Below are 12,430 nucleotides of genomic sequence, written 5' to 3'. Positions count from 1 at the left end.
GAAAACCAGTCTCCCCCCTTGGGCAAGAAAAGTATTTGCTATAAACTCAGTAATGCTGTAATTTACAGAATGGTTTTACTTTATCCTGTCTGATTAAAACAGAGACAACAACTTGTAACTAGTGATGATACAAAATTTTTAATTTACATGCAACATTCATGGACCGTCAAGGCAACAAAACATACAGTTTTGTGGTTTAAAATTCTTTTTAAAAAAATGGTTAATGTTTAGAACTGAGAAAGATGCACATAACTGATTGCCCATGCACAAAATGACACCCAGAAACACATCAGACTACATAAAAGACTTCAGCTAAACAACACATTTAGCTCTAAGAAAAGAGCCATCAGTGAACATGACTGAAGATCATGATTACTGCCCGCTCCAAAACACTGATGTGGCGTGAGAAGTGTTTAACAGCAAACAAGACTGATTAAATTACTGTACATTGATGCAGAATGTTAACTTTTGGAATCTGGATTCCCTCATTTTATTTGTAGTAAAAATGCATCTCTCATTTACAAATTTATATTAAATAATGTTACTCAAGAAACAGGTGCTTAATGTGATAACAAAAAAAAAAGTTCCATGAAGTAATGGCCATTCTGAAGGTGTGTGAAAGGATTTAATGGTCAGAGTTTATTACAGAGAAATTACCTGTGTGGGTACACAAGGGCTTGAAAGACCTGGTGGTTTTGTTAAACTGCTTTAAAATTCTGGATTAAAGTAGCATCAGTGGTTGTGTACCCTGCCATGGATGTAGTGTTCTCCAGCAGCATGGACTAGAGAGCTGAGGAGATGGATTCTTATCCTCTATCTAAATCCAACAGTGCCATGAGTTCCAGAAATGCATATCCTCCTACTTAAAAAGACCAAATATTTCAGTTAAAGTAAGAATGAATCTTCTTTCTTTCAAGCCCACCCTATGATGCCCAGTTTAAAGTAGTAGTGCCAAGGTACCATCACAAGAGGCAAATTAGCTAAAACTGTACAGAGTGTAGTGACATACTGTAAACACTTAGGAGTAAGCAATAATTGAAAATCTGTCTTGTATTGCAGCTAGTCATGTAAACAATTTATGAAACTTCTTTGGCACAAAAAAGCATTTTCCCTAGCACTTATAAATACAGCATACTTACACGCATTTCACTTTTGTTTAAAAAGTTACTAATCATACTGATAAGCATTGCCTTGATTAGCAAAATTCATAGATAAAGGATCTATTGTATCTTACAAAGAATTAAGAATATAGTTTGCAGTTCAAAAATTATTTTGCAAACTTTGAAACTGTAGGGTAATCTGGGAAGTTAGTTACATTTTAAAAAAATGTCTCCCTATTTTTTTTCTCCTATTAGTAATTTAAATCAATGGCAAATAATTTGAGAAAACTGACCTAGAGAATTTCTGCTGTATTACCTAAGCAAGAAAAATACCTACTGCACTATTACAGGGATAAGAAAAGTCTCTTAACACACAAATACAGTCATTACATAGTTTCCCCTTTTTCGTTCTCCTTGGGATCTTGCCAATAAACACAGAATCCAAACTTTGCAAGATGCTTACCCCCATCACCCACAGCCTCCATCTTTTCAGCAAGAAACTTTTTGTTTAATGTTAGTTTATCTGTAACCCAGGCCACTTAAAAGCATTTAGTGAGTTTGCTCACCATTTACAAATCTCTATGTATGCTTGATTTATATGATCAAGTTACATTCGTTATTCACATGCAATTTCAAGTGTTTGTGTTTCAGTGTGACTGGGACATCTCCTAAGTGCCATGATATTAACAGGAATGCAAAACCTAACACTGAGTCGAGAGAAGCTGCAGATAGGTTAAATATGCTATTGGAGGTGTTACACAATATACACAGATGAAAAGCTGGATTTTTAGGTATTTATTTGCCTACAAAGAGTGGTGTTCAGGATTCCCTGTCTCTTCTGCAGGAGTTGATAAATATTTAAAGCACTGCAGAGTACAGTGGCTAGAGCCAGTCCAGGCTAGTGCAAGGAGAAACAAAGCTGATGGCATTTAAGTATGGGTCTGATTTCCAACTGTTTCATTTTAAAAAACAGTCATAAACATCAGATTATACATTCTCTACCTGACCAAGAGAGTTAAATAATTCCAGACTAAAATAGAATATCTGAAAAGTCCTCTGGGGGAAAGAAGAAGCAAATGAAAATTGGCCAGATTTGTGAATTATAAAGGTATCTGTGACAAGAAAAAATAAAGCAGCTTATTTTTTAACTCAGCACTAGCAGTCTTCACTGCAAGTCATCTTATGGAACATAAACCAAATGCATACAACAGAAAGCTCTTCCTTCTTGTGTTCATCTCAGGATGGTGTTAAGCCTGGACTTGTCATCTCTGTTGTGGGACTTGCAAGGTATTCACTTGATTTCAGACTTGTGAGAGACTTGTAGCTGGCTACTGATGTAAGAGAGCCACAAAGACCAAGCAATGATGGAGTGTCTTCCTTTCCTGTGAAGAAAAATAAGCATTAAGCTAATAATTTTTGCAGCACAAGATTAGTTCACCATAAAAAATGAGAGAACAGAAAAAGCTGTTTAATCTACACTACTGTGAATTCCATAGTATGCTTCAGCACAGGCATGTTTCATAAACGTGATTGGGAAGACAAATTACACAACACCTTCCCTATCCAGGTGGTACAGAGATCCCTACCCATGCCTTACAGGCTGGGCTGAAATCAGTCTTGGATTAAATTAGATTTTAATACTGCTTTTCAATTTTTTTTATCCTTGATATTTTTAAAAAAGAAAGTTTAGTGGTTATGTAACACTAAGATTTGTATTGGCAAATCTATTTAAAGCTTAGAATTGATGAGATACAGAAAGGATTCTTTTATAACAATTTCTATTCCATACCCAAAATACTACTATTTCACAATTCTTCCAATATTTTCCTGCTTTTTCAGAACTGCCCACAAGATGGAGCAGCTCAGCTTTGATAGCCATCCAGGTTTGAAAGGGGTGTGTGCATATACTACATTTATATAGACAGTTCATATCATGTTCCTCTCTCTGTTTTAATGGAAACACTGTCAGGCTGCATCTCCAGATAAATGTCAAGTACAACATGTAAGAATGACAGTGCTAGTTGCAAATCCAGTGCATTTAATCATCCTTTTAAAACCAAAAAAAGGAAACATAAGGAGTTTGTTATAGCAGAAAGAAGTCAGCAGATCCCCCTTGTAGTGAAGCTGACTGATTCTGTGATGGAAAATGAAGAGATGTACAAGACATTTGAAGCTTAGCTTTAAGTACAGAGGAGTGGGGTGTGTATCTTCATAAATCCAAACTTATTTGAAGCAGTGTTCTTAGGGAAACTGAAACACTTTGCATAGCAATGAAAAATATATTTTTCAGTGTGTCTTTTCTTCACACTGAAAATTTGTCTCACAGAGACTGAAGTTCAGAACTATTAAGAACAAAATCAAAGGAGGACATTAGACTGGCTCTGTACCTTCATTTAACAAGTTCATTCCATCTTGCTTCCCATCCTGTGAGTGACCTGGATCCAGAGAGGATTGAGAAAGACTAACTTCTGCTGAAAGTTGGTCCAGACTTTGAAAACTTTTCCTGCAAAGCAAGTAATATTTGATAGCAACACATTTAAAGATCTAACTAGGTATCTTCTACTCTCCTTAAAAAGTTTTCTAAAATCACACTATGCAGTTAATCTTTCTTCTCTTAAACACTATTCTTATTTATTTCCAAAGCCAGTTCTTTCCTAAAGCAGTGATTTAATTTTTTGCCTTTTTTTAAATTAATCCAAAGGAAGAAAAATTTTATGGAAAGCAAGAGAAACTGATTTTAGTTACCAGTGACCTTTCACTGAAATCACTCTACAAGTGACTCCAGTAGGATTTGTTCCAAATTATGCTGAGGGAAATACATAATTTTCAGTTTCTTTGTTCTTCTAAGCGGGACTCAAAATAAACATGAAACTTACTCATCCCATTGTTGATTGTGCTTTCTATAGAGTAGAGTGTCCAAGGCAACAGCATTGACATCCAGAGCTCCTGGGGAAGGCCACTGATTGGTGAGGTGAGTAGTTAATTCCTGTCTTGATCTCAAGTCATTATTCTTTAGCACAGTTCTGTGAATACAAAAAAAAAAAAAAGTATATTAAATGAATTCCTTAATAAAGGAAAACCAGAACATAGATGATCATAGAATCATCATGTTTGGAAGAGACCTTCGAGATCATCCAGTCCAAGCATCACCCAGCACTGCCACTGTAACCTCTAAACCCAGTGCCAGACCCAGATGTCTCTTAAACACCTCCAGGAATGATGACTCCACCATCTCTCTGAGTGACCTATTTCAGACCACCTGAACAATGAAAAAAAATTCCTAGTATCTGAATCTCCCCTCTTAAGTCTCATCTTAAAGCCATTTCTTTGGGTCCTGTTACTGCAGCCACAGCAGAAGAGACCACACACCCCCCCCCATTCACTACAAACTCCTTTCAGGAAACTGTTGAGAGTAATGAGGTCCCTGCTGAGCTTCCACCAGACCAAACACCCACAGCTCCCCCAGATGTTCCTCACAGGATTTCGTTTCTAGACCCTTCACGAGCCTTGCTGCCCTCCTCTTGGACACACTCCAGCATTTCAATGTCCTTTTTGGAAGGAGGGGCCCAAAACTGATTGCAGTACTTGAGATGCAGCTTCACCAGCAGTGAGTACAGGGCAATAAACACTACTCTTGATACCAGATGCCATTGGCCACCTGGGCACACTGTTGGCTCATGTTTAGCCACCTGCCAACCAGCACCCCAAGCCCCTTTCTGCCAAACAGCCCTCAGGCCTCTCCTTCCCCAGCCTGTAGCACTGCAGGGGGTTGTTGTCACCTAAGGGCAGGACCTGGTACTTCACCTTCTTGAACCTCATGCAATTGTCTTCAGCCCATTGATCAAGTCTCTCTACAGAGCCTTCCTCTGCAGATCAACACTCCCACCCAGCTTAATGTCTTCTGCAAATTTACTGAGGGTGATCTCAATTTCCACATCCAGATCATCAATAAAGATGTCAAAGAGGACCTATCCCAAACCCAGGCTAAGGGGAACACCACTAGTGGCCATCCAGATGTTCTACTTAAAGTGACCAACAGACAGCAATTTTCACAAAGCATCTCAAACTGTTCACATTTCCTAAGGGAAGCAACTTAGAAACATATTGACACATATTAAGGAACCAAAAAAAAAACCGAAGTTGACATTTGAATCCTTCTACAAAAGCAATAAAGAAAGGAAACTGCATTTAAAAGATTCTTTCTGCCAGCATAATGGTAATTAACAGGCCAGCTATTTTGCAAGCTCACTATGGGAATGTGATGTGCTTCCCTCAACCCCAAATTTTTTTTTTGCAGCTTGAACACCCTTGCATCCCCCCTTCAATACTTTTCCAGAATGAACTAAAAACCAGACATGTTCATAACACATAGTTATTCTGTTTTCTATCACCTCACAATTTCTAGTAACTATGTCTATAACTGATATTAAAAAATGTAAACTGAATACCTTAAATGCTCAAATTAGTTTTGCCTCATATCCCAATGAAGAAAAACAGTTTTCTAAAATTCTAGAAATGAAGAAGCTAAAATGCCAGTATTGGAAATCACCTGCCAAAAATCATACTGAAATAAGGAAAGTGCATAGTTTTTCAGGCTCCAAGACAAGACCGGCCTTTTTCCAATAGCACAGAGCAACCTTTGATCTGCCCTTATACTGCTGTAGAATAACTAGAAATAAAAGCAAGAGCATTTTGTAATTAGTTTTTAAGTCCTCTAATCCACAAAATACTAGACAATAGTAAAATGCTGGTCTACAAGGAGTTTGACTATCTCTGGCCTGAAGAAAAAAGCTAATTTACTCATCTCCTTACCAAATGCACTCAGAAGTTCAAAGCCAAATGCCATGTTGCTATCCAAAATGCCAAACTGCACAGTAAATAAAATAACTATTCATGATACACATACATTTACTTGAATTTTCCAATACCATTGTCAGCAGGTTTATTTTTACAATACAGTTTTTATTCTGGTGGTATTTGAACTGTTTAGACAGGAACTTCTGTAAGGGAAAATAACAGTGCCTAAAGAGCCAAAATTTCCCACAAAAGTAAGACAGTAGTAAGCTCAGTAAGGAACTTATAGGAGCTGAGTTTCACAGAGGAGAAAGATTCAGAGTTTTATTGCACAAAAAGAGGATGAAGAACAACTGTGATTAAAACTAGTTTCAAGAAACTTCTCTGGAAATGACGAATTCCCTCAGCATTCTAACAGGTAAACAATCAACCTATCTATCCAGGGATCCACACCCTCACCCTCCTAAGAGGTCTACAGGAATAACCACTTTGCTGACCCAAAACTCTCAATAATTTCAAGTATCTTGCATGGTATTCACTTCCCCATGTAATAACCCTAATTCCCTGGGGAACATCGAGCATTACACAGAGCTGCCACAGGTTTGTTGATTTGAGGAAACTGAAACAGGGAGATAGCAAGTTTTTATGAGATTTGCCAGGTACATTACATCACCTCCTTATTCAGAAGGCCATCTAGAAGGTTTTCACAGAAGTTTCAAAACAGGACACAGTTTATATGAGGAACTATGCTCACAGTGCCTAAATACAAATTCACACATGTAACATGTACACTCAAATTTCCATTTGGACAACCCCTGTAAGCTATCACAGCCACACAAATACAGACAAGTTCCTAATAGTGGAATTTTTGCTTTTGACATAGGTTTCTATATTGAATATATCTAATATTTCTATATTCTATATTCCACAAATCTTTACACCCTACCATGTGAACCAAGAAATTCTGAAGCAAAGACTCACCAAAATTTTCCAAGCATTTTAACATAACATTTAAAGATAGTTTCAGTTAATCACTTCTTAAACAACTCCACCACGCTCAGGAAGAAAACCAGGCATCAAGTTGGATAAACTTGAGGAGAACTAAATATTCTCCTCTTAAATATTTGAGAACTAAATATTGTCTTCTTAAAGCTTTTATTTTGAATCTTTAAAAATATGTAAAAGTAGATTTGAATTTATATGATCAGTCCAAGCACAGTATCACATATATATAAATAGTAGCATAGACAATAAAATACAAAATATTCACACCAGATGCTATTACTTACTATTTATTTTATCTGCTTTGTAGATTATTTAGGTCTTAGCTCTTTTGCAGACATTTTTCAAGTATCAAAGGTTTCCACTGCAGCACAGAGCCATTATAGAGATATTGCCTGCAGACAGCAATTCCCTCGATATGCAAGAACTGGCAGTGTTTTTGTTTAACCAAATTTATTTGAAGAGTCAAAGTATTAAACTGATTAGAAACATAGAACCATTTAGGTTGGAAAAGACCTTTAAGATCACTGAGCCCAGCCATAAGCCCTTCACTGCCAAAGTCCATCACTAAACCACATCCCTAATCACCATGTGAACACAGCATACAGAATCCTCACACTCCTAATCACCACGAGGAAAGATGATCCTGCTACAAGTATTCAGAAACAGGAGAAGAGGTGGATACAAAAATACTTACTACAGAAAAAGTTAAAAAGGAAGAAAATATGATCAAGTTTTAATGAAAAAAGCAAATACAAATTTCAAAACTAAATGTGGAAAAAGGCTGTGCAAGACTATCTAGAGCTGTCCTGCTCTTGTTCAGACAAGAAAAACACTTTCTAGAGGTTAAGAGCTCTCCAAGGACAACAACTTATTTTATCCAGGGCATATTGAATTTCTACAGCAGTGCTCTTGTCCCCCAGAATGCGAACACTGTAACCAGGCTGGCCAGCTCTGTGCAGGGGTGCTGCAGGGTTTCAGGCAGGACTATTCCTGAAATGAGTATGCAGGTCTATTTTTCAATCAAGTTCAATATAATATGGTTCTATTGGTTTTGTAGCTGTGAGGATTTAAGGATGATGCAAGATAAGATTTGTAGACAGTATGTTAAGTCATTTAATATAGGAGTAAAAGCAAGGACACTCCAAAATGAAAAGAGGGTAAGTAGGAGAGAAACAATAGGATTTACTAAAGGAGGAAGTTAAAAAACAAGGAAATACAATTAAACCTGAGTAAAAACAAGCATATACACCAAGCTGTTAACTCCTTTTCTTCAGTCTGGAAAAGAAGACAAAAACATTGGCTAAAAGCAGTAATCTCAGGAAGGCAGTTGGTACATGGAGAATACAGTGGATCTTAGTAAGAGATTGTACAGCTGTGTTTGGGATGAAGGACAGGTGGTGTGTGAGATATGGCTGAACAGGGTATCCTGTACTGACACAGTGGGACTGCAGAGTGCAGAGGTGTTGTGCAGTGTAGGAGGATTATGTAAGAACATATTATGAGAGGAGGGTGGTTAAGCCTATTTATGGTACATTCTCTAATCTAGCCATGAAAAAATTCTTGATTGCCTGAGAGCCTGAGCTTCCCCTCTCTCATCCAACTAACTGGTATCCTCTGTGTCTACAACTATTTCCATCCCTTTACAATCATGTTGGCAAAAAAGTAGCAGTAGCTGTTCCATAATCTGCAGAAAGTTAACAGATGTACCCTTAGCAATCCTTACCCCAAACAACACTTCTGTAAGATAACTTCACATAGGGTTTCAAGTTCTGCAAACACTATAAAGAAATAGTGAAGAGATAGGCCGAGAAAAAACATTCAACAACCAAAACATCAGTCTATTACCAACATTAATCTCAAACTGAATACAAAAAACAGCACTATATTAGCTACTAGGAAGAAAATTACTCTATCCCAGCTGAAATCAGGGCATTTCTTTTAAAATGACCAAATACCCTTTGTACTATTTCACAGTATAGATTTTTCCACAATGCATATGTATAAGGGAAGTATAATATACAAAGTCTTGCCATGTTGATCCAGGATAACATTTAGGCCACTTGAATTGTGGTGGGATTTTTTTTATATCTGAAAAAAAAAAAAAAACTCCACACAAATTGAAAATTCTACTGCAAGAAATAATTTTCTTGACAAAACAACCAACAAATGAAATGAGAACATTTTAGTACTGAAGTACATTATTAAAAACTAACCAATATTTGCCTTACATTTATATTTTTTTTTTGCTCTATACCAAGAACTACTATTAAAATTAGGCTCCTGTTCAAAAACAAAAAAAAAGCCTGTTCAGTAAAAACATCCTGCTAAAGAATTCCTGCCTATTACAAAAGATTACTGATGAGACTAATCAATACTAACATACTCCCAGGGTGGAAATAAGTGTCTGCAGATACATATCTGTAAATTTACTTACATTTATTCAAGAATAACAGAAGCAGCCAAAGCATTCATCAGGCTTACACAGCTATTCCCAGAAATATCTCTGCACAGTCTTGACTTTCAGTTCTTTGATTGTGTATTTAAGAAGTTAGGAAATGTAAAAGTAGTGAAGTCTTTCAATAAACATCCTTCTCCTCTACTGTTCACTCACCTTGTGTTTGCCAGGTACTCTTCAGAATATTTACTTGCAGATTTCATCAACTTCTGTTATTTTGAGATGTTTATTTAATGATTTAACATTTTGAGAGTATTAAGCACATGAAGGATATATTTTTGTAGAGTAAACACCAAAAATAAAATGCAATTGACAAATTACTGCCCATTTCCATCTGTGCTGCCTTGAAGTTCTGGCACAATCACATTAGGGGCCACTGTGTAAATGAAGTATCGAAAGTAGCTATTTTACTCTTTCTTTTTAACTAAGCTTTTTTGTTGCTGTTGTTTTATTTGTTTGTGTTTATGTTGTTAAAATTTAATTCTTAAGATAAATCCAGAAATGCTTCTGTTTGCACTAGCATTGCTTTTGGCAGCTCAGATGCCTCTCAAGAGAGTAAGAAATTACTGCTTTGAATTAACACATCTAAGACTTCTGCATCTTGAAAGTGTGACCTAACTTACCAGTGAGACAGAGGGACAAAAGACCACCTGTATGTTGGGCTCCTGCATGCACAACAGAAATTATATAAGTGATTATAGCTGGTCACTTACTATACTGTAACTATATTACCTCTGGGAATTTAAAAAAAAAAAAGAAAATAAAATTCAATCCAAGTTTAGCCCAAGCTAATATAGAAAAGCCTTTCCTGCATAACCACATAGAATTCTTGGGGTCGTTTCAGCTAGACCAGATTTCCAATTTCCCTTGGATCAAATGCAGACTCATTGGAAACCTATTCCAAAAGTTCCATTTACATGGGGTTTTTTTTGTTCAACAAAACAAAAGTCAGTTCTGTTTCAAATTATACCTATGAAAAACCAGTAATTTCTTACCTGCAAGTTTAATTTCTCCAAATCCAGAAAATGCCAGTCCAGTTGGCAATTTGCCCTCCTACCAGCAGATGAAGACAGGAAATAAACCAAACAGACTAATTCCCTAAGAAAGGGAATTACATCAGATGAGTGTTCCAGTTCAAGAACTACCTGAGTAGTGAAAAGTAAAAGTGAAAATAAAAGCTTAAAAGAAATAAAAACATTTGCATAAGAACAAGATTTAAAAATCTTTATGTAGGACAGGGAATATGGAATGCAAACTCAAATTGATAGCATACATGAATATAACTAAAATCTGTAAAAGCAACTCCAAAATAAAAAGGGAACTCCCGAGCTGTCAGTACTCTAGCAGAGCAGTGAGCTGTCTGGACTGGTATGTCATTGGACTTTGAGAAATTAGGTCAGCAGGTATGAAAATGAGTTACTTACCAGTAGATTTTGATGCTGCAATATAGCATCTCTCTCAGATTTGTGCCCTGTACACTGACACACTATACCCCAAACTAGATGCCACAGCAGTTAGATGCCAGCAGACTTTCTAAAGGCAGTGGCTGCAGTGAGAAAAAAGCAGGAATATCCTACTGCAACACATTTTCTTATTCTGACCAAGAGATCTTCATGTGTCACAGCCATGGCACTACTTGGGCCACAGAACAGATACCCTTGAAGCGTCTTCAGCTTTTTTTTAAAGCTCCTTTATTGTCTCTTTCTCTTAGAGTTATCTTGAACTATATCCTAACAAAATTAGTTATCAATTTTATACAGGCTTTGATTTTCTTGACCTTTGGATAACTTGAGGAAGTTTATACTGTCAGAAATACCAGCAGCTGGACTCCTGAGTTCTAGTCTAACTGCAGTGGAGACTTGTTTCTGAGCACAGACATCCAGAATGGATCAAAACATACCATAATATGTTAACTTGGCATATCCTCACTGAAATAGCAAAGCAACATGTGACTGACACTCCTCATGTCCATGGACAAATAACCAGGCCTGATTCTCTGGAGGAGGATAGCAGGCACAAAACAACCAGTTTTCCCAGATAGTAGGTCTTGACAGAAAACAACAATGATGAACTTGATGGCAACCAAGCTACTGAAAAAGTAAAAAGCAGATTTCAGTTCTTCAACTACCTTCCCATTTCTGTTGGGAAATGAAGGACTCTTAGCAAACAAGCTTTTTTTTTGACAGATTGTCTAATTTGCCTTCTGTAAATATCCTCTCAAGCTCTGTTTGTCATTTAAGGATTCTTTTTCCCTTATGTCAGTGAAGTAAATATAACATATCTGTTTATAGCTGAATTCCTTTTAGAAAACATTTCTACAAGGTGTGGGGAAGAAATGAATCAAGAACTTCTCAACAGATTATGAAAACTGGTATTCTCAATAACTTTTCTATCATTTTAACATAATTCCTTTGAATTCAGTAAAAACAGGAGAAACAACTGCAAAATGGTTAAGTTTGAGTGGACTGAATGACTACTTTTTCTTTAAAATTCCACTATCCTATTAAGACAGCAAGAGTTTCATGAGAGATATCCAACAGGGTAATTGGAAGTTTAATCTTCTACATACATAGGCAAGTATTTGCCAAAACTAGCATATATAAGCTCTTTCAGAATACAAAGGTTTTCATTACAAACAAAAAATTAAATTATTAGCAGCAAGCCTTGAGTAATATAAGTCCTTCTTGGCAGTTGAATGTGAATTAGAGCTGCCAAACTATGCAAACAGTAAGGCAGAGCTTCAAAGTCTTAGAAATTGCAGATAAAAAAAGAGGAGGGCAAAAGTCTGATCCAAGGGCAAAGAGGTGAAAAAAACCCCAAGCAAAAACCCAAAATCAGATATTAACACTAGAAACAGAATCCTTGCCAACGAAATTTGAGTTATAATTTGGATAACAACATAATGAAAAATTACAATGTTAAGTGGTTGCACAAGAACATCTCAACGGCCAACAGAAAAAAACCCTCTCTGTATCTCAACCACTTGCTAGCCAAAACAGGACAGCAGCTAGTATAAGCTTCTTGCCTAGGAATCAGGGAGGACACTGATTGTATTTTCTTGGTTATAGCTTCAGGC

General features: G+C 36.6%; 1 protein-coding gene across 1 annotated transcript in view; it reads right to left on the bottom strand.

Annotated features, from left to right (window-relative positions):
• Window positions 1-119: 119 nt before the first annotated feature.
• Window positions 120-12,430, bottom strand: part of RUNDC3B (RUN domain containing 3B) — a 50,821-nt gene continuing 38,510 nt past the window's right edge. Inside the window, exons 9-11 of the mRNA XM_030230845.2 lie at window positions 3,977-4,123; window positions 3,488-3,603; window positions 120-2,482 (exon numbers count right to left, since the gene is read on the bottom strand). Of these exons, the coding sequence (XP_030086705.1) occupies window positions 2,337-2,482; window positions 3,488-3,603; window positions 3,977-4,123 (409 nt within the window). The 3' untranslated portion in view covers window positions 120-2,336. The remainder of the gene's footprint in view (window positions 2,483-3,487; window positions 3,604-3,976; window positions 4,124-12,430) is intronic.

This window comes from Serinus canaria, chromosome 2, assembly GCF_022539315.1.
Source record: "Serinus canaria isolate serCan28SL12 chromosome 2, serCan2020, whole genome shotgun sequence".
NCBI classification, from domain to species: domain Eukaryota; kingdom Metazoa; phylum Chordata; class Aves; order Passeriformes; family Fringillidae; genus Serinus; species Serinus canaria.
Note: the sequence above shows the minus strand (reverse complement) of the source record. Positions and strands in the feature narration are given on the sequence as shown.